Genomic DNA, 27,503 nt, shown 5'->3' on the forward strand with positions numbered 1-27,503 from the left:
ATTTAAAATTTGGCTTTGCATGTTTTTATAGAATTGGGCCCAAACATGGGTGGACACCAAAAAACTACCTAAAATTGAAGACAATTATAATGTAATTGAATTAAAAGAAATTCTAAAAATGGGTGCAAAAAGATTGTTTTGCCCCTGCCTAATAATGTGTGGAATTCCAATGCAGTCCTTGTTGTAGCTCGAGAACTTGTGTGATCTTCCATGACTGATATGGGGTTGTTCTGATGCCCGTTTGAAAGAAGGATGATTGTTTATTGTAGGGCTCGACATAGCGATCGATTTGATACCAACTTCGAGCAATGATTCATGTTTTTAATCCTTGATCATTAAGCCTGAAATTTGCTTGAATCTTGAAAACTTTGGATCGATTGTGTGCTTGTTTCTTGATTTTTTTTTTGTCAGTTTCTTCGCTGAATCATACTAAGCATGACGTCACAATCACGTTAAAATAAACACATCTCGATTTCGTATCCGGATGAAGATTTTGTCGTCTTGAGTTTTAGCCGGAATCTTGAAATTCGACGGCCGAAAGTTACAGTAGATTCGACGCCTCCGTGTGTGAAATCCAACCGTTCATCGTACAGAAGGTTTGGACCATCGATGGCCTCGGACCTTACACACATAATACAATTGGTTTCATATCGACCGGATATGCGAGCGTCGTGATTTGGCTGCTCGAGTGAGACATGCTGCTGCTGAATTTTCTTCAATTTTCTTCATGGATCAGCAAATTCTCTCTAGTTTTTCTCCCTGTGCGGGCATCGTCACGAGGCGTACCACATATCTAAGTGCTCGTGTTGACGTGACGAATACGCTAACAAAATTTGAGCGCGATCCAACTTAGAACGAGTGAGATATAGACCCTGAAAGTCACTACCCGTGATTGTAAAAATAGCCATCTTTAATGGTGTTTTAGTGCAAGGTGGCCACATTGGTATAGTGTGCAACCTAACCCTATTCAGTATTTTACCCATAACTTTGTCTTGAAGTGCCAGATTAAGTCGAAACTTGCCACATAGGGGTTTTCGACCATCCTAGATCCAATGGCGGTGGTCTCACAACAATTTGAGGTACCATAAATATAGTTCAAGTTACGGGGGCCATTTCAAGATGCTGGAGGCATATTTTTTCAAAATTATTTCTTTGTGTTTACTGCCTTAAACATGTCTGACTATGATGAAACTTGGAAAGTGACCTTTTAAAGTGCTGATGATGATCTTGACCATATCTGGGGCAATTCTGATAATGTCAGGATTTCCACTGTTTTTGTCAGGCTTTATGGACCTGCTTCCTCTTTATTTCGCATCAGGGACCAAGGTACTGAAAAATGCATTCAAGCACACATAAAGCCCCGGATTGGACCAATAGGTTGAGAACCAAAGAGGTACCCTATTGTCACAACAAACCACCACCAGGAGTTTCCGTTGGTTAAGGATAAGGCCCACAAAAAAGGGCACCCGCCAACTAAACCACCAAATATTTTAGCCAGGTCTGAATAACGCTCCCCAAATAGCACCGGCCGGCTCCTTTTTTTTTTTTGTAAAGGTTGGGATGAAGCCCACAAAAAAGGCACCCACCACCTGGAACACTAGGAGTTCTCGTTGATACGGAGTCGTAAGCCCACACAAGGCAGTCTATCAACACGATCTCCCAGAAAACGGATTCTAACATAACCAAGAAAAAGCCCCTCAACAAGGCACCGGTCCGCTAGAAACCACTTTGCTCACCCCCCAGTCAAAGGAAAAAGGTAGCAAGGTCTACCCCTCAAGGACTGCGCCGATGCTGGTGATCAAGAAAAAAAAATATTTGTTGAGAGGAAATAAGCATGTCTTAGTGAGGATTCGCTAGATGAACTTCGACGATAAAGTTTTCATTCCAAATATTGCACTTCTCGCTTCTCTCGAAGCACAACATCCATCGGGGCAAGTTACTGTACTACATTTTTTATGTACTTGCATCTCCCATGCGATCAAGGAGAGAGCCGGCAACAACCTGGCCCTGCGTGTACAAAAGACACCGACAGGCTAAAGTTGTGTCATAAATAAAGCCTCGAGCCATATGACTTGGGTACGGTGCCATCACACCAAGGAAGGACCTTACAATTATAGCCCTATGCTAGCGGCTTCAAAACTATACCAAACCACCATCATCAATCCAGAATGTCGTAAAACACTTGAGGACCAAATTTAAGCTCAATCGGACTACTCGAAAGGGGTTTACGCCCATGCTGCCTTGTAGCAGGTGGGTTCCACACTAGCAAGGTGCATCTTCACCGAACCAATCCCCAAACATGGAGATTGCGACATCGTATTTCAGGAGCAGCTTAAAGGACCCATGCTGCCTTTCGCTAAAACCAGGAGAAGCTCAGATCCAGATATGTTTGAGATCACGTCAGCCTCGTCTTTTTGATCTAAGGCATCCACTATAGCGCAACCTAGAGTCAAACTTCTCCTGAAAAGAAGGTGGCTGCAAAACCCAATAAATCAGGGTTTAAGAAGAAAAAGCCTCGAATCCAGTGAAGTACAGCTCGACATCCAAGCAACGGATCACCGCGGGGACAAGTTCAATGCAACCACCTCGCAACGAGCTGCAAACTGGTATAACTCTTACATTTAATCCAAGGTCCGATGGATGCAAGTCCCCAGGTCACAGAAGAAGTAAATTTCCCGGTTGCTGGAATCCCTCTTTCCGGTGACCTCCCAAATTAGGTAAAAACACAAACCCAAATAGAATCAGCCCAAACTTGGTGCAAAATGATGACGAACGTCTCCTCTGTCCTTTACAACCAAAGCCAGGAGCCAGAACCTTTGGATTCGAACTACATTAGCGAGCAAAGTTCACAAATCTGTCCAGACTTCCACCCTATGGGAAAGGCCACCCCAACATGACTAAATGGCATCAAAATGCTCAGAATTACAAGGACATTGAAAATATGCTGACAAATCATCAGAACCATCACCACAAGTTGCAAGTTGTAGAGAAAGATTCTAAGATCTGGCCATCGTGGAACAACCTCCATGCAAGGATGGCTTCATCATTAGCAGAAAATATCTCAGGGATATTTTTGTCGTTGCCCCTAATTTCGGTATTTATTCCTAATTTCTTAAATTATAATTAAGCTTTTTTTTTTTACGTTCACCCCTGTTTGGTGAATCCTCTATATAAGCAAGCTTAAGTCACTTGTAAATGAGGCTGGAAAACCCTTAAGGCATGGTATTTACCCATTATAAAATAGAGGCATTACGTTAGTTCTTCTTGTAATTTGCTTCTGAGCCATTAGTTCCACCGAGAGGAGAGGGAAAACTTTGAGAGAGAGAAAAGTACCCCTGAGTACGTGGGTCCATAAACGCCTTCGAGTGCGTTGACTCCTCCTTCCTCTCTCCTAAACTTGGTCATGCCCCAACCCTTCTCTCTCGCTATCTCCCCCTTTATGCAACATATCGTCTGCCCCACGCAACAGCCCGCATCACCAACAAATGCGTGGACGTTAGGGAACCTACGAGACCCAACCCTCGAGTTCTCTCAAACCTCTCCATCGACTAGCCAACCCTCTTGAGACAATAGCTATACAGAGGGACAGTCGGATCCCATACCCGTCCCAAGCAACAGAGAGAGTAGAGAGGTTTCTAGCCTGAAGAGAGTCTTTGCCCAAACCGCGCTGACACACAACAGGAAGGCTTCGTAACTGTTCTAAACGTACTAATCGCTCGGACGTGTCCCCTGAACCCCAAGTGGTGAGGTTAGCGTCCCAAAGCACTCCCGCCATAAAAAATATCTCTCATTGTTGGTGCCTATCTCCCCACAGGAACCCCGCGAGCCCGCACGCACCCCTCACCGGTGTGTGCCCTTTCCTCCTCGTGCTAGTGACCTCGCGGTTGTCTGAGAGAGGGTTCTCGTCCCGACCCCCAAGAACCAGGTCCAACCACCAAGAGCATGCCTCAATACTTCTAAGAGCGGTTGCACTGGACTCTGTTCAACTTCATTCGGTTTTCTTTCAAAGTCTGGATGGACTTTCCCCAAGGCCTTGGTCTGGGAATCAAAGATTTCCATCGAGTCCCTTTGATCCCTAATGATGAATTATGACCCTGAGATCAAATTCTTAATGCATTTAGTCATCAGACCTTAGATCTGTGCTTGTGATACTTTTGGTTACCTCTGCTCGTTGGTCTGATAGGAGTGTCGGTTGTCTTCTGAGTTCAAGAGTTCAGATCTCATTCTGTGTCATGAAGGCATCGATCATAAGATTGAAACCTTAGGCCATATCTATTAGTTTTTTTGATCATATGGCCTCTTACTTTCTTTCTTTTTTCAGTCATCATACACTCCATACCTTTCTCGAAGGAAGATGAAAGCTGAAGGAGGAAATGCACCGGTATTTCAGTGACACGGAACTCTCCTGTGCATCTGTCTGATGACAAATTCCCAGCACACCTCTCATGGCGTACCGATATCAACTTTCTGGTGGACCAAATTGAATGTGGGGCATTTACCCCTCATTCCTTCCATGGCCTCCCCTAAAGGGATCTCTGACTTCGTTTTTCTCATGCAAATGCTATTGTGCTCAAGACTTTTCCAATTTTGGGGCATGAAATCCGTGTTTGTAATGCGGCATGGACAGATGCAGGCTTCATATGTGAAGGCGAGAACAAATACATTTTGGGTTACTATTCTTGGACCTGATACGTATGCAAGCATTTCTCTGTTCCTCTTGAACGCGCAGGGCATCTTGGTGCTTGTGGATGCTCAGCCTTCCCATAAGACTGGTTGGGCCTCAATCTCGTCGAGTCGTAAGACCGTGCGGGGAATCGGATGGGTGGGTCTGACTCGAGATCGCTCTCTTAGAATCGGATAGGTACCCACTAATGAGAGAGAATTATAGGGTGTGAGGTGGGACCTACCTTCCAGTGGGTCCGTGACACACTCAGTCTTTTGTGGGTGTGCTCTTAAATCACAATTGAAATCCCCTAGCCTGAGGCTGGTTCGACTCTAGCTCCCTTGTTTGCACTCTGCACCTTATGAACACACGCGCATAAGATGGTAGACAAGTGGGAACCCTGACTTGTTGTTAGATGAGTATTTTATTATGAGAATAATAGGAAAGGAAGAGGGTTGGGATGACAAGGGACTATTTGTTAATTTGACAATCTTTCGATGCCATCTTTACAAACAACCCCATATAAATAAATAAAAAAAAAGATTATAGAAGATGAATCCTGTAATCAAGAGAAAGGTATCATGATAGTAAAGGAGATAGAATAAGAGTTGAGGAATTAGAGAGTCTAGGGGAAAAGAGGAAGGAGCTTATAAAAGATGGAAGGAGAAAGAGCATAAGAAGAGGGAGAGAGAAATGGAGAAGAGAATGAGACAGAGAGGGGCAGAGAGAAAAGAAAGAGGAGATTGAGAGAGAGAGAGAGAGAGAGAGAGAGAGAGAGAATGAGGATGAGGGAGAGGAAAGAAAGAGAGAAGAGAGAGAAGAAGAGATCAATAGAGAGCGAGAAAGAGAGAGAAATGAAGAGAGAAAGAGAGAGAAGGAGAGCGAGGAGAAGGGAGAGAGAGAGAGAGAGAGAAAAGAGAGAGAAAGGAGAGAGGGAGAGAGAAGGAGAGAGAGGAAGAGAGGCTAGTGAGAGAGAAAAGATAGAGCGAGAGAGAAAAGAGAGAGAAAGAGAATGTATGAAAGAGAGAGCGAGTAAGAGAGATAGAGTGAGGAAGAAAGAAAGAGGGAGAGCCAGGAAGAGGGAGAGGAGAGAGAGAACGATACTTAGAGAGACGAGAGAGGGAGAGAAGAGAGTGAGTGTAAGAGAGAAAAGAGAGGGAAAGAAAGTGAGAAAGAGAGAGAGAGAGAGAAAGAGGAGGAGAGAAAGAATGAGGGAGAGGGAGAGAAGAGAGAGCAAGTGAGAGAGAAAAAGAGAGCGAGAAATAGAGAGTAAGTGAGAGAGAGCGAAAAGAGAGAGAAAGAGGGAGAGAGAGTGAGTAAGAGAGCGAGGAAGAAAGATAGGGAGAGCGAGGGCAAAGGAGAGGAGAGAGGGAGAGAGATGAGAGAGGAAGACCGCGGGGAGAGAGATCAAAGGGAAAGAGAGCGAGAGAGAGCGAGAGAGAGGGAGAGAGAGAAAGAGAGAGAAGAGAGCTAGATCAAGGGGAGAGAGAGAGAAGAGAAGGAGAGAGAGACTGAAGGGAAAAAGAGAGGGGTTGGTGGCTTAGCCTTGGGCTTGGTTGCATGAGAGGGAGAGGGGGAAAGAGAGAGAGAGAGAGAGAGGAGGGGCCGACAGCTTAACAACCAGCTCGGTTTGGAGAGTGAGAGAGAGAGCGAGAGGGAGAGGAGAGAGGGAGACGGAGGGGAGAAAGAGACCAAAAGGACATAGAGAGAGGAAGAGAGAGAGAATGAGAAGGAGAGAGAGAATGAGAGAGAGAGGAGAGAGACTGAGGGGAGAGAGAAGAGAAGAAGAGAGAAACTTAAAGGTAAAAGAGAAGGGTCGGTGACGTAACCACTGGCCTGGTTATGTGTGTGTGAGAGAAAAAGTGGAGAGATGGCTAGAGGCTTGACCGCTGGCTCATACGGGGGTGTGAGAGGGAGAGAGAGAGGGAGAAGAAGAAAGAGGGGTGCCGCTGGCCCGGTTAGGTGTAAGGAGAGAGAGAGTGAGAGACAGAGGGAGAAAAAGAGGTAGGTCGGTGGCTTAGCCACCGGCTCGGTTGGGCGTGTGGAGAGAGAGATGGAGTGAAAGAGAGGGAAGAAGAGAGAACCAGGCCGACGACTAAGCCGTTGACCCGACTGGGCTGGGAGAGAGAGGGAGAGAGAGAGAGGAATGGAAGAGAGACAAAGAGGGAAAGGAGGAGAGGATCAGAAAGAGAGAGATAGTGAGAGAGAAAAGAAAAAGAGAGAATGAGAGAGAAGGGAAGGAGAGGAGAGAGAAAGGGAAAAGAGAGAGAAAGGGAGAGGAAGAGTGAGAGAGAGCGGAGGGCTTACCTAGTTTGGCCCTAGAACTAGACCGAGGGCTAGGTTGGGAGTGGGGAGTTCTAAGTGGGAAGTGAGTTCTTGGTGGGGAGTAACAAGTTCTAGGGGTAATGGCTTGTGGGGAAAATTTTATTTCTCCTCTCTTTGGGAAAAGAGGTAGAGACAAAAATATTCCAAACCAACGGAAACTCAAGCCAATTTCATTAATTTTTTGGCTTATGAACTCATTAGTCTTGTAAGCTTAGGGTTACAAATGATTATATAGCATCCCCTAGAAATAAGGGTGGATGCCCAAAACTAACCTAAATTGTTGAATATTATATTTTTCATGATTTAAAATTAAATCCCTTTTTAGAAGAATGGCCATTTTGCCCCTACCAACATTATTGGGAATAGTGAGATGGTCCCCAAAAATAGGCCATGGGCTATGGTGATGATTCATGGCTTATTGCGGGTCCTTTCGATAACCTTCTGGAGAAAATAATGCCGCAAAAGTGATGATCTCGGCGAGGCGATCATTTTGGCATATCACTTGATCCTTGAATCGAAGTTTTGAGGTCTTGACAAAATCAATCAAAAGATGTGAAACTTGCATTGTTAGATCTCGGATCTTGTCCATTTCTTGACATTTTAGTTTGATCTTTCTATCATAGAATGACAGGGAAGCCGCCATGATCGTTTTATGACAAGAATTGCTCGATTTGGTGACAAGATCATTACTTTCCGAATAGGGGAAGTTGCCGAAATGTTGATTCCGGTCGCAAGAAAATACCTCTTTTTACAACCTTAAAATACAGCCTTTTACGCTGTTTATCATTTTTGCAACCTCAAAATACAGCCTTTTCGGTCGTTTATCACATATGATGTTTATTTGGGATTGAAGCCCTCGATATCACGGTTGCAACATACCTGTTTTCAAGTCGATCCCAGGTCAGGGCTTCGTGATATGACCGTTTGATTGAGGAGATTTCCTTCTTGAAAAAATATGTTATACATGAATTTTTTTGAGCAACTTCTCTCTAGGATTTCTTCCGTCTTGGCTGGTGTCACGGGTCGTGCAATATATAAAAAATGCGCGCGTCGACGAGACGAAGAACCTCTTGAAATTTGGGCTCGATTCGACTTAAGATGGAGAAGTTATGGCCTTCTGAAGGTAATCTCGAAATCCTAAGACACGGTTTCCATAAATGGAAACAGGTTCACCGAGGGTGCACTAGAATAGTGTGTAACCTACCTTATTTGGATAAGTTGACTGCAGAATGGTCTAAAATCATTCGAATGACTTGAAATTTGATATCTGGAGGTTTTCAGACCTTTTAAATCTGGTGAAAGTTGACTGGTGTTCATAGAAGACCCGAGTGATAGGGTTGTAGTTATAAGGTGCTTTTTCAGCAGGTTAGGGCCCGAATTTGAAAACTGGTTTTGTGTCTGATCCACCTTAACTTCGTTGGATCTCTATGAAACTTGACAAGTATTCCTAGGGAGTCAAGTTCTACCCCCATCTGCTTTCTAGGACCAATCCATCACCTTTCATAAACTCGCTCTAGATCAGGGCTTATTTTAATAGTACTTTCGTAGTTTACAGGTATTTTGGTACCCGCAGGCTTAGGTCACAATTGGCTTCCTCTTTATTCGTACCAGGGATACAAGTATTGAAAAATACCCTATAATAGTTTGCCCCACTGAATGTTGTGCTTCGAGAGAAGCGAATGAATGTGCTTCGAGACACATTCAGAATCAAAATTTATCCTCCGTCTTTCGTTTTTCTTCTCAGCTACTACCAGCAACATGACTGAAAAACAATAAATCGTGCCAAGTTTCTCTCCTGGGGAATGACCGAGGTGCTTCGATGACTGGGGGCCTTGCTTGTAGACCCAATGTCGTCAAGGCTTTAGGGGGAGAAGAGACTTGAGCGACTGGTGGGGGCCTTGCTTAAGGGCTCTCTTCCCAGTTCATTAGTCCTTCTTTTTGGTTCCCACAACTGGGGGGCTTACTTAAGGGCTTTCTTCCAACTTGAGCAGCCCATTTTTTTTGTTCCAATAACTAGGGGCCTCGCTTGGATCGACTAGATAAACTCACACAAGTAAAATAGAACAACACAATAGGGCATATTTGATTCATTAAGTAGGCAATACCATTTTTCTCACTCGAACGGAAATGAAGTCCCTATTTGATATTTGACCTTGTTCGAGGATTTTGATATTGTGGGGTAGTATGCATAGGGGGTCGCAACCCGTGCATATCTTTTTCGGACCCTCAAGAAGTTTGTAGTTGTAAAAGTAAAGAAGGGGACGCAAGATTTATTGCGTGATAATGGCGTGGCACCCGGTAGTCACCTCTCTATGTGTGTGACTCTCCTTCAGGTAAACTCATTTTTTTTGCTAATTATTATTTATTTTTATGAGTCATAGGCATTAAATTGTAGGTTTTATACTATTTTTCTATTATATATATGTATATGTAATTATTGTACGTATGTTGGTGAGGCTTGGGTATTCGAGTACTTCAAATCAGTCAACTGATCAAAGTTGGTATGTCAAGAGTTGAAAGATGGGTGCAGCTAAGCAAAAGGAGAACCCACTCCACAATGTCGCATACTATCGGCATGAATTAGATCTCCTTGAACATAAAAGGGTAATTGCATTGCATTATATAAACTAATCCCATATATATATATATATATATATATATATATATATATATATGGTGCGATTTGTATAGAGCCTAGGCTCTAAACAATCAATTTAGAGCCTACTTTCAAATAGTGTTGAGATATGTGGTTTCAATAATGAAAATCTTTGTGATAGCCTTAAAATATATTTTCATTTGTATTTATAAATTTTAAAGCTTCAAAAATAGTGTAGATCGATATATCTATGAAAACTTAAAAATCCTGAAAATTGACGGCAAAAAAATGCGTTACAAAATACCCTATTTTCAAAACTTGAAATCCATTTTTTTCTGATGTCGAGATGATCAATTTGAAGGTATTTGAGCATCAAAACAACCTATTCTAAAGAAATTTTCAAGGTAGCCTCTAATTTGAATGTTTATAGCCTCGGCTCTATATACAATTTTCCCATATATATATATATATATATATATACACGTACATCTTGCGCTTGATAGATATTATGATTCATAATTATTTATGCATATCTGCTTATGTTGTTATCCATGCTTATAGGTATTATGGAACCCATATGTAGCCCAGAAGGACACAGGTGCTGAGGACGAAGATGCAGCTGTTTTAGATTGGGAGGCATTGAGACCGCTCTTTGCATGACATGTGCGTTATTTGACAACATAGTAGAGTAGCACCTTCCAGATCGAGTCCTGAGATAGTTTGTTCTGAGGCAGCCCATTCCAGTAGTTCTCATTAGATAAGAGAGAGCAAAGCAAAGGTGTAAAAATGAAAAAAATTGGAGCAAGCGCTTGCCCCTCAAATTAGAGAATGGTGTGACCGGCTTCTGTACCGTCAGACAAGCGAGCTAGATGAGAGTCGTGGTTTACCTTCGAAGGTATATGAAACAAGGTATGTGCGAGTTTCCATCACTAGAATTCAAAACCTAAAGAACCCTCAGATGATTGCGTATGAACCTGAAGGTATGGTGAAAACATGATAAATTTGTATTTAGTTCAAAATTATGCTTTAAAATTTCATTTTTCCTTTTTCTTGATAATATCTTGATTGTAATTGTGGTGTTTCAGTGGACCAAAGCAGATCATTTGATATAAATTGTTGACAATGTCCTGGTGGCTAAAGACCCATAGACGAAAGATCGATACTTAAGGGAGCTCAGGCGAGATATGATGTTGTCTAAAGGCGAGTTCATGGGAGACGAGCAAGAGGCACTTGAGGGGGAGTCTAGTGATGACTCTGAAGAACAGCCTGTATTAAAAGCTGAGCCACTGCTCCAGATGGCCATAGGAAGATCTTCAGGAGGACGATCTGCATCGTCTAAGGGGATCAAGATTGATGAGAGACTGGGTCCCAGTGCAGGGACCTTGAGAAGCAAATAAAAAGTATTCCCCCCAGAAGAGGACGTTGATTTTCTCTTCTAATTTTGAAAAGGTTTGATATAGTGGATTGTTCATGTAAATTTGAATAACAGTTTTGGCTTAAGGTTCACAAGTGGGAATTATGACATTTTCAAGTGAATTTTATTGATGTGAAAGGGATGTCATTTTGAAGTGAATTTTTGTTATGTGAAAGGGATTTCCTTCATTTTGAAGTGAATTTGATTGATGTGAAATTGGTTGGATTTTGGCTTCAGTTTAGGGCTTTTTCAGTAATTAAGGCAGTTTAATTCATTGCCAAAGTTGTTGTAATTGTGATGTAAAATTAATTGTTTCAAGGTTAATGAATGATGTGTAATAGCAGATTAATGAATGACAAAAATCTGGGGATTTAGCTTTGAAGCTGTCCAGTAGTTGCTCTACCAAACAACAATCCGGTGGCTTAGTATTGTTTTCCAGAGTTTTTTCCGGTTCTAGAGTGCTGGACAACTACGAAGCTTCTATTTTCCAGAATTTTGTCTGGTATTTAGAGTGTCGAATAGCTCCAAAGCTTATGTTTTCTAGAATAGTCCGGTATCAAGTGTCAAACAACTCCAAAGCTATTTTCCAAATTTTCCAGTATCCAAAGTGCCGGAGAGCTCCAAAGCTTATGTTTTCCAAAACATCGTTTGGTATCTAAAATGACAGATAGCTCCAAAGCAACTTTTTTCCCAAACTCTGTTCAGTAGAGCAAGTACTAGACAGCTGTAAAGCCTTTAGAGCAATCTGGTACTTGTTCCATTGGACAGCAATCTGGACCTAATTTTTTTAGGTTTTTCTAATTTCAAAGTTTCAAGTTTCAAGTTTTTCAGTTCAACTGGTACGAGTTGCAATATGCGCTCCCCTAACCTTCAAATGGCGCTCGGTGTACCAATAATGCATCCAATTTTAAACGATGGTTTACATCAAACTTACACCCAATTTTACATCAATTTTTCATCAAATTATGATTGCATCAAATTTGCATCCCATCCAAATACAAAATAAACACCATCCAAATGCATCAAATTGTGATTGCATCAAAACTTACATCTCATTCAACTACAAATACAAGCGTAAGTTTCTTTCTCAAAACAAACACCATCTAAATGCAAAAGTTTCTTTCTCAAAACAAACACCATCTAAATGCAAAAGTTTCTTTTTCAAAATAAACACCATCTATAGAGTCAATATAAATACATCAATTTAAACAGTCAAAAAATTGAGAAGCAGCGCCACATTGAAGGCTAGACAAATGATCCATAAGCACTTGTTTTGCCGGATGTTAGAGGGAATGGAGTACTGATTGGTTCTTTACAGCTCCTCCTATTGTGGCCCTCCTCACCACAACATTTACAGACACCCTAGTATTTGTTGCATATATCCGCCTGTACTACATCTTCAGCTTGCCTAGGTGTCGCTTGGTATTTGGGGGATATATAGTTCTATTAAAAGCTCCGGTCAGAGGCACCGAGTCTAGCACAGGACGATATTCAATTGTACAGGGGTCCTGTGAGATACAACTCACAAAAGTCTATTATTCGGAGGTGACAGTGATCCATAGCAAAAATTACATATGCATAGCAACCCGCTATTCCTCCACACTCTACAATAACATGTTCGAGCATCTAGATCTACAACATGCATCATCACCTCATGGATCTCATATTTTTTGCCTGCAACCCATATGTATTCTCGAACCTTTAACTTCGTAATCCATTCATTTATGACATCTTGTGCTTTAGGCACTAGCACACCATTCCACATTTCAGCTTCCTACCAATGTTCAACCCATCTCTTTACTTTATTCTTAAGCATGTGCACATCTCGATGAGAGGCTTGTCGTGTTCCTCTAAAATCCAACTATTAAACTGCTCATACATATTGGATGTACGATGATTGTATCGCTGCCCTCGAAATAAGTATTCACCCAATATTATTTTCCCTTTTTCATTATCCAATTGTAAGCCTCTATCTCTTCAATTTATCTCTTCCTCGAATCCTTCAGTAGATAATGCGCATGCCCATTCCCCAACTTATTTATGAATACTCTGTTCTTCAATTTCCTCTTGAAATTGTCTACAAGCTGGCGCATGCTCTACACTGCAAACGCAATAGAAAAGTGCCACCATTAGCATTTACACTTATTGCAGCCAATAAGATCACCAGATATGTTCCCCTAAAGAACATCCCTTCTAACACTAACAATGGCCTACGACCATGTAGAAATCAATTATGGCAAGGATAAAAGCAAAGAAAGAGATGCTCAAATATATATTTCTCATCGATTTGTATGAATGAAATAGTTCTAGTGTTAGGGATATTCAATTTCTCAAGATAGATAGGTAGTTTAGTATATGATTGCGCTTCTGTGCCTAGGATCATTACCCTTGCACCTTCTTTGCCACACCTAGCTTGTATGTATGATAATGGGACCCCATGATCCTGCCGAACGTCATTTGTAATGTCTTTAGGTCTGAGAGTCTTTTAGTGAAGCTTTAAGCTTTTTTGCAACCCATTGCCTTCCTGTAAATGGCTGATGTGCCCTGCCCATTGGTCCTCTACAATTGTGCTCATTTATAAATTCTCTCACCCTGAAAGATTTTGTCTATCTGACTTTAAAGCATTGCACGTGCCAAGTGCAATGCAGTGCTCATTTACAATATGCACTAACTTTCCCTTGATTATTTTTATGGTACTTTATCACAAAATTATGATATATCGCATAATCAACTAAGTGATTACGTAACTCCACAACAGTATTGAAATCCTATCCCACAATTAGGTACACCCTTGACGTGTTGATATGAGTGGGATCTCTAAGAGCGTCATGTGTTCTACATCATGTTCCATCACTTGCTCGCACTCGGATTTAGACTTCTGCTATGTTACTCATTGTAAGGTCATTCACTTGTACAGTAGGGTAACTGTGAGGAAACATTTCAAGAATTTAGTAGGTATCGATCAACATGTAGTTCAAATATAATTTGAATTCATTCAAATATAATTATTAAAGGTCGTTTGTCACACATACCTATCTCTTGTTGATGGAGCAGATATATGAACAAAGGGCTAATGCTCCACTGGATTTGGTTGTGATGGCTAGCTTGCAACACATACATATATATTGGAGGCCACCATCAGCATATATATTACATCCCCATTATCTATTATATCAACTAAATCCATTAGCTATTGTTTTTCATGATACATAATTTTCAAACCGCTTTGGTTAGAGCTTCAATATGAGCCTTTAGTTGATGTGGTGACTTATCTGCATTATATAGTGTGGCTTTTAAGTTACCTTCTTCGTAACATATCCATTTATCATTTTGGTTATCAGTTATCATTTTGGTTACGCTCAAAATAACCACCATGGTAAACCAATAATCTAACTCCACCACTGACCATGAATCAATCTGGTGAGTAGCATTAATATAATAAAATCCACATAATTGGTAGAGATTCTTACTTCGTAGGGTCCAACATAGCTAGAAAAGATAACAAACAGAATAAAATAGAGCTAGCTTTATCATTAAATTTTTGTTTTATTCATCATATGCTCTAGCATAACCAGAAAAATTTTAAAAAAAATGATATATATATAGCGTAACCATAGAATAAGAACAATATTGAGATTGAATGGAAGTAACCTAGAATCTAGATTTGGGATTTATTTTCTACAAGATTGCATAACCTAAATCTTCTAGATAAAGCAAAAAAACCCTCAGACTTGGTTTATAATCTGTGACCATAAGTACAACATAAATAATACTAGAAATGAATAAAAAGGATCCTAAATATTGTAGATATGAGATTTGTCTTGTTCATACTGAAAGAAAGACTAATGCAATCATGCCGGAGAATATTTTTTTTTATTTTTCTTCTTTTCTCCCCATTTCTTTTCTTTTTAATCTTTTGACAAAGATCACTTACAAATAGTCTTATTACAATAATTCTTGCTTCAAAGAAAATAAAACTAACAAATCCAAGATCTTAAAAACCTTGATGCCATTAAACCAATTTTCTTTAAACAAAGAAAATATCCACAATTCTTACGCTTGGGAATATAAAACCAATATAATTAATTATAGCAAGAAACAAAAAAAAAGAGAGTGCCAGAGATTACCTCAACCGGGCAGATGACACCCCACACCGAGTCACCAACATCCGATGGCGCGGGAATAACGGTTGAGCTTCAATCTCGAACTGGGAAAGTAAATTTTAGCCAAACAGAGTATGTACACTTAAATCTCTACAAACTCTAACCCCCAAAATTTTCTTGGCTTACCCCTAATTTCAGAACCCTTACTATTTTTAAAGCATGAGAAAGAAAGTGGGAGACCTAGGGTTGGGGCATGCCCCTCTAGAGGCTTAGGAGAGAGAGGGTTAAAGGGAGAAAGTTGGAGAGAGAGAGACCTATAGGAGAGAAAGTGGGGCGTGCCCCTATGGGAGACAGAGGAGAGAGAGAGTTGTGGGGAGAGAAAAGTGTAGAGAGTAGGGAGAGGGTGCACTCCTATTTATAGAGAAAAATTAGGTATAGGGTTTCTCATAGTTTGCATCTTTTTTGAGATTGAATATAGACTGTCGATCAAGGTGACTGTGGGGAGAGAGATTAGAGCTATGCATTCCATAAATGGGTCATCATGATTATGGAATGTGCTTGGACCATTATCCCCCTTTCCTTAAACCATTTTCCCATCAATATATTTAAATTAATTGAATCTTATTTAAATATTATTTATTCCATAAAATAGCATATTCTTTCTCATACTATTCAAATATATGTCAAGTCAAGATATGCATGCAATATTTAGATTAAGATATGGTCAATCTTTTCTATATCTAATATTAGATCACATATCACAAGATACATTTCCTAAATTTGAATACCTTGACAACAAAGCAAACAACCAAGAGGTGGGGCGTGCCCCCCATGTGTGGCATATGTAGGCCCCACCCACATGGTACATGGAGGGCCTATGTGCACCATGGGCCCCTATAATATTTAACAAATTAAGTTTTAAAATATTATTTGAATTTTATACTTTTGTAAAATCAATAACATTATTTTTATAAGTCAAAAAATTATGAATAAAATATTAAAAGACTCATAAAAATTCAAATAATAATTCTAAAACAATTTCTATCACAAAACAAACATAATTAAATTAGTATGATGGGAAATGGATGCATATGGTTTAAGAATTGAATTAACAATCATGGGGCACTCCACCTTCAACTGTGGACTACTGACCACACTTGCTTTATCAGACCGACCCAGTGTTTTCCAAGACCCACAGTCTAAACAGGGGCTCATTAGCGGGTCACCAAAGTCTGGTCGATGAGCCAAGGGGTCACAATCGCAGTCTGTGGATTTTTGGTCCTCCCCTAGAGACGAGTCAAGGTCACCAAGACCTTATGCAACTAGGGGTATTTCTCGCACATGCATACGCTTCACCCTAAAAGGTGGATATCTGGCTTTCTCGAACAATCTATCGGTATGCATGCCGTGTGATGAATCATGGATGAGGTTTAAGCCTACCATCACACACAATGGTCACACTGTCCCTCGGCTCATTCATCCCGGCATAAGCTCCGACCTCATCAAGTGATAACCAAGAACCATGCTCGGTTTGTTCTCTATGCCCAGATACCTTGGGTTTTCGAACCGACTGGCCTAGATCGTCAAGCACAGTCTGTTATCAACAAACACTGTTTTCTTAGTATTGTCCACGAGGGACTACACTCCCACTGAGTTCATGTTGGACTATATTATTTCATTTTACAAGCACTCATAAACCCTTTAAAGGCCACATAATCTCAACATCTTCCACTTAGCATTTGAATGCCTTACATTCTCTCTTTCTCACTTTCTCTCATTCTCATCTCTCTCTCCCAATTATAATCTCTCTCAAGCATTTTTACTTATTTTCTCAATACATTAATAATGGCTTTCGCCATTAATCCTTTCACAAACGGATTTATAGAGGCAATACTTTTTTCTCTTTGCTGTTTGGATCTCATCCCAAAAGTGGTCGTAGCCCATCTTTCACATCACAACGCGATTCATGGACATGTTGTCGTAGAAAATCATCACGTACCCTCATCACATATGGTCATATGTTCATGAGCTCAAAAGAGTTATTCAAATAAGCTGCTCCGTTTTGTAGGCATACAACCAGCACCACACATTTAGGTTCCATGAGTGAACAACATTATAGTTTGGTGGTCCATCTGGCATGTCAAATACTAGCAGGTGCTCCCACTGAAATATTTATTTTATCTAGATCTCGATCTTTCTCAATCTCACATCATTCTTCAGGTGATAAAAACATTGTTTTATATGCTTGGAGTTCTTATGGAATCGTGGCTCCTTTGACGCACATATCGCTATCGTGCTGTCGCAAAAAATTCTTACTGTCTCACAACGCAAGACGTGAAAGTCAAGTCGATTAAAAAATTTCTTAATCCATACGGCCTCCTCGATCACCAAACAACACACCACGTATTCTGCCTCCATGGTGGACAATTTCATCACATCCTGTTTCTTTGATTTCCAAAATACTGCAACCCCTCCAAGCATGAACACATATCCAAATGTAGACTTCGCATCATCTGGATCTGTGAGATAGCTTGCACTTGTATATCTGAATATCCAAACAGCAAAAAAAACTTGAGACTGTAGTAGCTCCCACTCAATTATTGTGCATACAACATATATATTCTCAACATTATTATGCATATATCATGAGGTAGCATATCAAGTCTCATGCAATATGTAATTCAATGCCTGTTGGTTTCACAATATGAAAAAACCTTCATGAACTTTAAAGGTTCAACCACACTAGACATCTTGGCAGTAAATTCATACAAACCAAGTTATCTAATCATTACAACATGTGTCAAGGCAGCCTAGCATAATGGCATTCCTACAATATTCCCAGTGGTTCAAAGTCTTAGGTAATCGAGGATTCTAAATAACTAGAAACATGGGTCAAGGTATATATGTATTTAAAAAAACAACAATTCATGATAGGTTTTCTCCCACTTTTATAAATACCTTCAAGACACAATGTTTTTCTTTTTAATAAAAAACATTGGCATGGTATATATATATGCATTCATAAGCAGTAGTTATATAATAGTATGACAATTTAAAATGATTTTTACAAAGACTTAATGGACCTTGCAAGACTATGTGGTTTTCTCAAAATTATATTCATAGACTTAAACTTTTCTCAAATCATCCAATTTAATTTTAAAATACATACTTAGCCTTCATAAATCATTTTATCGCATTCACCTTTAATTGCCTACCAAGTCAAGTTCATGGCCATAAAAATAAATCATACATACGATCTTACAATTTTGTCCAAAATAAAGCATGACTAAATAATGTCTATTAAGGCCAAGACAAAATATTTCCTTTTAATAATTATGGAGAATTTATCAAGAGATCATCATCATATACAACACATCATATTATAGACATTATTGATTGGAACGTCACCAAGATCGAGTTCCATTAGAACACTCTCTTTGTGCTTACATATTTGAATGAACCATACCCATCTCCCGTGTTTCATCCTTAATGCTCAAAGCCCTTGATCAAATCATATCTCCATGTGTATCACTACTTTAAGTAGTTCATACTCAAGCACAAGGAGGCACAAAACCACAAGATATTCAAAATCGACTCTTTCAAATTTGTTAGCACTTATCACTTAATGTGCATACACTCCATACATATTCATAAAATAATTAGCCAAAATATAACCAAAGCATTTTAAACAAAGTTATTGAATCATCCTTTCCTATATGACCTTACTATATAATGTGGGATAGATCTCATACCTCAAAAACATATAGTGTGGTACCTGGGCTTTCTTGATTCATCGCTTTTACTTGTTTGACAAACTTTTGTGATCTTGAAAATACACGTAACTGATGGAGACTATATTGGTCATGGGTTTTACATATCATGAAGTGTCCATCTCTTTGGTACTTGGATTCTCTTGTCTTACACCGTGAAGAAAATCTCTACTTCATCCCATTATTTCAAATATTAAAATTTTGATTCTCCCACTGATATTTAACGTTTTATGCTACCACCAAGTTTATCCATATATCTCTTCATTTCGAAAAAACTAAAATACGTTTATAGCTATTGTGTTTCTTCTTTTTTCTGCTATTCCCATATCGAATACTCATCACATAGAGTGTCATATCTTGCCAACTCTGTATTACCTCTCTTTGAAGTTTTATTATAATAGACCATACTCATAGCACACTATAAAACCTTTTTAAATGAGCCCTAAAAGAAAAGTCTCCATAATTAGGAATCCAAAGATGTGCCTTAACATGCCGCATCTTTTTAATTTACTACAGAATAGAACTTGAGCATCTCATGATACAAATATGATATCTCTCAACTCATAAAGAATTAATCTTCGAATACTTTTGAGTATTGAAATAGACTAAAAATATATAAAATAGTGCTTAGTTCCATCCCTAAATCATACCATTTAGTGAATATTTATTTTTGTGACATTTATGTCAAAATGTAATTTTTTCAGTTGAAAATCAGGTTGAGCATCTCTCAATAAAAAATTTGTTTCTCTCAATCTTTATAGAATTTCTTCCTGAAATATTTTGTATTAAAAACTAAACTCAAAACTAAATCATAACATCATAGTGTGAATCCCAAATAATAATTTTCTTTAGAGAAATAAACAAGTGACATTCACGTCACAAAATAAATCATACTACAGAATTCCATAATGAACACTATATAGTAGAATTGTCTTTTCTCTCTACCATCATGGAGTTTTTTTTTCAAACCATTTTTTTTTAAAGTAGACACATAATAGTAATACATATATTTCCACAAGCTTATATCACTATGTTAAGTAGGCTTGATAAATATCGCAATCCATGTCTTCAATAAAGGACATACCAAATTGTTGAAAATTCAGGTTGACATCTCTTCAAACCAAAATTTTTATTCCTCTCTTCCCGTTGATATTTCACCCTCAAATAAATTTTATTAGAAACTAGACGCAGAATGAAAGTTTAAAAATTTAGTGTGAACCATAAAAGATTCTGTTAAAAATAGAAATAAAATCTTGACTTTCAAGTCATGAAAATAAATTTCGTTGTAGAAAACATCACTTGTGCACCCTCTGATAAATCGATCATATCTTTCAAACCACAAGGAATTTCTTGATGAAATGTTTTTTTTTGAAAGTACACTCAATTTTATAAGTCACAATGAAATTTTAGTGAGAAATAAAATCATATCATTGGTGAGAAAAATCACGGAACGTAGTAGATAGTTCTTGGATTCTGCAAGGTCAGAACTGACACCCTTCATTGATGAGTCCATAAATTTCTTAGGATCTCCCACTGAAATTTTATAGGTAGATCTTACTCTCAAAGACACACAATATTACTGAAGTATGCAATAAAAAAATACATCATTATCTTTTTCATATCACTGCTCCAAAATAGCCCAGATTGTCCATTATGCAGAGTGTCTTTTCGGTGTTTGAATATTCCGATAATTCTTAACTGTGGGTGTATTTCTTGACCACAAAGGTCATTAGCTTTCATATATCTCATTCTCAAGCTTGATCTAGACTCAATAAAGAGAAAAAAATAACTAATGACATAAAGTATCAATAGCTCAGATCTCAACGAAAGAAAGACTAATGCGATCTTGTCGGGGAATTTTTTTTTTATTTTTCTTCTTTTCACCCCTTCATTTAGTCTTATTACAATAATTCTTGCTTTAAAGAAAATAAAACTAACCAATCCGCGATCTTAAAAACCTTGATGCCATTAAACCAATTTTCTTTAAAGAAAGAAAGTATCCATAATTCTTATGCTGGGGAATATAAAACCAATATAATTAATTATAACAAGAAACAAAAAAAAAAAGAGTGTCGGAGATTACCTCAACCGGGTTTATCACACCCCAGACTGAGTCACCAACATCCGATGGCGCGGGATCAATGGTTTAGCTTTAATCTCGATTTGGGAAAGCAAATTTTGGCCAAACTGAGTATTCACCTTAAAATCTCTGCAAACACTAATTCGCAAACTTTTCTTGGCTTACCCCTAATTTTTCAAACCTTAGTTTTTATAAAGTATGAGAGAGAAAGTGGGATACTTAGGGTTGGGGTGTGCCCCTCTACATGCTTAGGAGAGAGAGGGTTAAAGAAAGAAAGCTGGAGAGAGAGAGAGAAACCCAGAGGAGAAAGAGTGGGGTGTGCCCCTATGGCAGAGAGAGGAGAGAGAGTTGTGGGAGCGAGAAAAGTGTAGAGAATAGGGAGATGGTGCACCCTATTTATAGAGAAAAATTAGGTTTAGAGTTTCTCATAGTTTGTCTCTTTCTTGAGATTAAATATGGACCGTTGATCAAGGTTACTTGTGGGATGATAGATCTGAGCCATCCATTCTATAGATGAGCCATCAACATTATGGAACGTGCTTGGACTATTATCCCCCTTTCCTTAAACCATTTTCCTATCAATATATTTAAAGAAATTGAATCTTATTTAAATATTATTCATTCCATAAAATAACATATTCGTTCTCATACTATTCAAAGATATGTCAAGTCAAGATATGCTTTTAATATTTAGAATAAGATGTGATCAATCTTTTCCATATCTAATATTAGATCACATGCCACAAGATACCTTTCCTAAATTTCAATAACTTGACAACAAAGCAAACAACCAAGAGGTGGGGCATGCCACCCATGTGTGGGCCCCACCCACATGGTACATGGTGGGCCCATGTTCCCTATGGGTCCCCATGATATTTAACAAATTAATTTTTAAAATATTATTTGAATGTTATACTTTTGTAAAATCAATAACTTTATTTTTATAAGTCCAAAAATTATAAATAAAATATCAAATGACTCATAAAAATTCAAATAATAATTTTAAAATAATTTTTATCATAAAACAAACATAATTAAATTAATATGATGGGAAATGCATGCATATAGTTTAAGAATTAAATTAACAATCATGAGGCACTCCACCTGCAATTGTGGAGTATGAACCACACTTGCTTTATCAGACCGAGCCAATGTTTTTCATAACCTACAGTCCAAGCAAGGGCTCATAAGCGTATCACCAAAGTCTAGTCGATGAGTCAAGGGGTCACAATCCCAATCTGTGGATTTCAGGTCCTCCCTTAAAGACGAGTCAAGGTCACTAAGACCTTATGCGACCATAGTTCTATGACGCATAGGGGTATCTCTCGCACATGCATACGCTTCACCCTAAAACGTGAATATTTGGCTTTCCCAAACGATCTATCGATATGCATGTCGTGTGATGGATAATAGATGAGGTTTTTGCTCTCGTCTTTATAGGCCCACCATCACACACATGGGTCACACTGTCCCTTGACTCATTGATCCAGGCATAAGCTCCGACCTCATCAAGGGATAACCCAGAACCTTTCTCGGTTTGTTCTTTATGCCTAGATACCTTGGGTTTTCTAACCTACTGGCCTAAATCGTCAAGCACAGTCCGGTATCAGCAAATATTATTTGCTTAGTATAGTCCACCAGGGACCACACACCCATTGAGTTCATGTTCCACTGTATTATTTCATTTTACAAGCACTCATAAGGCCTTTTAAGGCAACACAAACCCAACACATACCTTAAAAAAATCAGAAATTCACATATTGTAATTTCCAAAGCATAAGAACTCTGCAATTTGCCCATCAGAGATAGAGACGGAGACAACGATTTCAATTTAGAAAAAACAAACTTACCTAATAAACAAATACAGCCTGAATTCTAATCTTCACCAATACCCCTTGCAAGAAAAAAGTCCTTCGATAAAATGCTGCAATCGATTTCTATCCAAGGGCATAACTAAAAGTAATTTTATAGTGATCCATTGCCCCGTTTTGGGGTTTTTCTACCCTATATACCCTAATATGCATTCACTACCATTTTCTCCAAAATAAAACAAATACATTGAACATACCTGATTAGCCAGCCAAACCCGTTAGGCTGTGGCTTGAGATGGCTACTATGTGGAAAGAGGGCTCAGAGTTGTAGAGAGAGGAAAGAGAGCATTAGAAAGAAGAAATGAGGCGAAGAAAGGTTGGAGTTTGGTTTTGGGAGTTCATAGAGCTGACCCGTGTTTCAATGGACAATAAATAAGAATTGTCAACTAAAGGGAAAAAAAAAGACCACTTGTAATTTCAAGCAAATGAGTGCTCATTTGGTAATTCAACCGCATCTTTCTCCCCCCAATAGTGTCAATACATGATTTCCTCAAATAACAAAAAAAGATTAGGTTTGATCCAAAGATACACAAATAAAATTATTATCGTAGGGCTGGTAATAATAAAAAAGTAGGGTGTGGGTCACAAATTGTGGCCCAATGGCCGGGCTAGTCTAGTGGCAACATGAGTAGCCATGTCCATCCCTCTTCTTCTTCTTTTTTTTTTTTTTATGGCTCAGTTCTGGCTCTGTAGGGCCAAGCTGGGCATGGGCCGGTCCTATGGAGAGATGGGCCAAACTAGGGCCATGGCTCCCTCGGCCCGGTTCCACCCTTATATCATCGGTTTGAACCAAAGATAAATGAATAAGACGGTCATCATTTCTAGAGTTCCAATCTATTTTAGAAACATTTACGAAATCTAGAAAATGGGAGAATTTTTTTTGACAAAGGTACCAGGACCGCCAAATGAGAGAGCTATGTTTCCCACAAGAATTTCGACAATTTTTTTTCCATTTTCGCAGGATCGCGGAGTCCAATGGAGAATCGGTTGCCCAATCTCCTACTATTTTTATGACTTTTTTACAAGATATATCGCCGCATTCCAATCTGTGTTATGGATGGGAACCCATATGCCACCGCATAGAAAGCTTTGCCTTTAGTTATGACCATTGACTTACTTCACTACTTTGAAATGATCGGCACAAATTCGAAGTGATAGAGGAACAACATGGACCACAAAAAGAACTATGGTCCGGCATGGACGGCTTTAACAAAACAAACATGCTTCATTTATTTTGGCAAAGCCCATCCCCGGCAAACAGCCACGGAAGCTTGCTGCTCCACTCCCAAATGAACATGAACACAACTTCAATCTTCTTTACACATAACACCATTTCTCCTTATACTTTCACAGTTTACATGCAAGGAATATAAATAGAAGATCACGTAGCATTGAACTAACGCCATGGAAAAGGGCTGAGGTCGCACGCCCCATATCTTAGTCACACATCGTGCTCTCTAATCCTACGGACAGTTTAAAAAAACGGCATACTAAAGGAATACTAAAGCAACATGCAAGAGAAATCCTCTAAATTCCGGCATAACATTCACATGGGGGGACTGGGTACCCAGATTTATCACTGCAATAGTCATAAATAAGGTGGTTCATTCTAACCCAGTTGTATCGCCTGGCTTGGAGAGCATCAAGTTCTTGATATGCTGGAGACTCCCACCAATTGCTAGGGTTTGAAGCACAAGCAGCAGGCCCAGGTACTGAGCACCCTTCGATGTCGAAGGCGATGTAGTATGCGTAGAAAGGAGCCTTGGACCAATCGATCTTCTCCAGCCCTCCTCGAGTAGCCCAATCGTCGGCTTCCCAAAGCGTGGAGTAGACACCCATGGGTTGGGACTTGGGGTAGGGGATCCCCCTCACCTCGTTGTTCTTGTAAACCCAGATAGGCACATCATCGACAGAGAACCTGAAATTTTTTCAATGTTCAGGAAGACCCATGGATTGAGTTCATGGTTAAGAATCCATTGATACATATGGTACAACCATGAGTTAAAAGAAACAGAGCATTGGAAGGATTCAGATGAGTGATCGGTCCCATACTACAGTATACTTACACGACATGGTGGTGGTTCCAAAGTATGGAGTAAGTGTGAAAGGCAGCTGAGGGATCAAACCAAAGATTGACTCTCTGTTCTCTATCGCCCTTCCGATGAGCATACAAATTTGTTTGCACAGTGTAAGGCTGCCCCGACCTGTTGCCCAAGAATTCAAAATCCAGCTCGTCCCGCACATTATCAGTGTCGGAGTTCATCTACAATAAAAAAGAAGTTAAATAAAGATAACCATATCTATTGACACCAATGAAGAAGAAAGAGAATACTATCATCTGTGTTTGAATTATTCTTCGATCATCCTAATCGCAGTATAATTCTTACGTAGAAGGCCGTGACGGTCCCGGCTGAATCACCAGGGATAAGCTTGATCTTCATGCTCACACGTCCAAACAAGTACTGGTTCTTTGAAGCGAATCCACAGCCTAAATTCCAAAAAGGAAAGAATCATTCAGACATGGTGTTTGTTGTTGAAGCATGAAGAGCTAAGAAGAATGAGTAGAAAGTAATACCAGAGGACTGATCAAGGACCAGTTGGATGGCGGATCCTCCCTGTATTTGCCTAATGTGGGAGTCTGACCATGTGATTCGGAAATCCTAAAGAAATGTGGCGGGTCTTGCACACACTTGCCCCACAAAAGAAATGCAGAGGATGAGAAGGAGAGAGAAAGAGAGCTCCATTGTAGAGAGAGAGAGAGACCGCTTGGTGAGAGAGGGATGGAATGGAGAGATATTTATAGGAAGCGCCGCCTCTCTATCACATTTCACTTTCTCCAGGCTCTCAACCGACGACAATTGACAGCTTTCTTCTATGCTATGTTCCAGCTCTCCACGGGACCCTCTCCCAACTTTCCCTCAAATGTCTTTTCATGGGTTTCTCACTTTCACTGTCTCTATTATTGGGAAATTTATATGTGAATTTCGTTATTTCGTATTATGAAAAGTATTATATTTTTTTAATAGCATTTCCCCCGACTTGAAATATAAAATTTTATAATGTATTGCACATTATAAAATTTAAAGCTACAAAAAAGGTGTAGACTTGAAAAACTTTGGAAAAGTGACGGTCCGAAAATGTATAATAAGATGTACTATTTTCAAGGCATGAAATCGATTCTTTCTCATGTATATACATCTTGAGGTCGGGATGATCAATTTGATGATTTTTTATCAGCGAAATAACTTTTAGTGAACTTTTGAGATGCACCTTTATTTGATTATTTAGGGCCTCACCCTTATATAAACTTTTACCTTTTAATATTACATGAAAGTACCATAACAAAACCCTTCTTTTATACTCAAAGTACTAGGGAATTGGAAGAGCATTCAATCTATGACCGTTATATGGGAGATGGGTTAAGATATTGATTGTCTGAATTGCTTCATCTTTGGTTTTCTTTTGTAAGTGACCAGCTTCAGATAACAAATATACACATATATTTTTCACTTAAAAAATCAAAAGAGAACATGTTTGAACATTGGGTATCAGAACCAGCTTACTTTTATTTTTATTGAGTGAGAGAAAAGCTCAAAAAACCAATGTCGGTGCCATCTCACATATATTTTTCTCTTTCTTTTTTCAAAGTGAGAGTCAATTTAGGACATTGCTTTATGAACCCGTTGGTCGGGCCGATTTCTCGTCATCTCGGGTCAGCCCGATATGGGCGATCCGGTCGGACAAATTCTCTCTCGAACAACTGCAGGGTCCACGCACATGTGTGTGCGTGTGTGTGACGTACGGATAGAAAGCAACAAAGAAAGAGATTTTAATTGATAAAGAAGGGTTTGTGCACCTACCTCCTTGTTTTGGGGTCGGGGAACACATCCGAGCAGTTCGCCATCTTAGATCATTTTGAAAGCCCTCTAGATGTCCTTGCAACATGGTTTGAATTCAGCTCCCTCACTTCACTGCACAACACTTGGATCCACATACTAAAAATGGCCTTCAAGGTATATCTTTTGGAATCTCCTCCTATTTGTAGTTACATGGTAGATTGGAGGCCTAGTATAAGGGTTAGAGGGGGTTGAGAGTGGATAGAGAAGAAGTAGAGAAGACAAAGGAGGAAACTGACCCAGAAAGTGGGTGGCCTTCCGGCGTCACCTCTCCTAAGAGATATTACCAGAGACAAGAAAGATACTAGGCTTGGAGGCCACAGGCATCCTGGGGGATTCAAGAGAATGTGCTCCGTAGTTCTAATCTATCGAGAGTTCACTTCTGCAAAGGGAGACTGCGGTTTGTAGATCTAGACTATCGCGAGCTCACTTCCGTATAGGCTCCCAAATGAGTGACTAAGAAGAAGGTGAACCGAGAAATAAGAGATGCTATGGGAGAGCAATGATAATATAACAAAGAGAAGGCCCTCAAAACTTAGATATCTTTTCGGCATTCCCTCTGTAAGGAGGTAACCAGGAATGTCGGAAAGGTCCCTAGACTTCGAGACCAAAGTCAATAGTACTCTAGAGGATTCTAAAGAGTGAGGCATGTAGTTCTAAACTATCGAGAAATCACTTTCGATGTTAGAGAGTGAAGTCTACAGTTCTAGACTATCGCAAAATCATTTCCGAAGGGCCTCACGAGAGTTGTCCGAGTTTAGAAAGATAGATAGAGTATGAGAGAA

The 27,503-nt window shown here is 39.4% G+C and overlaps 1 protein-coding gene across 1 annotated transcript; it reads right to left on the bottom strand.

Moving 5' to 3' along the window:
* Window positions 1-24,349: 24,349 nt before the first annotated feature.
* Window positions 24,350-25,569, bottom strand: LOC148779503 (putative xyloglucan endotransglucosylase/hydrolase protein 6). The gene is made up of 4 exons (XM_088852657.1): window positions 25,398-25,569; window positions 25,210-25,310; window positions 24,889-25,085; window positions 24,350-24,740 (listed from the first exon to the last, which is right to left on the bottom strand). The coding sequence occupies exons 2-4, from the start codon at window positions 25,261-25,263 to the stop codon at window positions 24,350-24,352; spliced, it is 642 nt and encodes a 213-aa protein (XP_088708783.1). The 5' UTR covers window positions 25,264-25,310; window positions 25,398-25,569.
* Between the last annotated feature and the right edge of the window lie 1,934 nt (window positions 25,570-27,503).

The sequence above is a fragment of the Amborella trichopoda genome, chromosome 12, assembly GCF_054954075.1.
Source record: "Amborella trichopoda isolate Santa Cruz 75 chromosome 12, AtrichopodaSantaCruz75HAP2 v2.0, whole genome shotgun sequence".
Taxonomy (NCBI): Eukaryota; Viridiplantae; Streptophyta; class Magnoliopsida; order Amborellales; family Amborellaceae; genus Amborella; species Amborella trichopoda.

Bases quoted from the DNA above. Each gene is read 5' to 3' on its own strand.
- LOC148779503 (XM_088852657.1), bottom strand. From the start codon at position 25,263: ATGAAGATCAAGCTTATCCCTGGTGATTCAGCCGGGACCGTCACGGCC. The intron at 25,086-25,209 runs GTAAGAATTATA...TTTTTATTGTAG, and splicing joins GGACCGTCACGGCCTTCTAC to ATGAACTCCGACACTGATAA. The intron at 24,741-24,888 runs GTAAGTATACTG...AAAAAATTTCAG, and splicing joins TGGAACCACCACCATGTCGT to GTTCTCTGTCGATGATGTGC.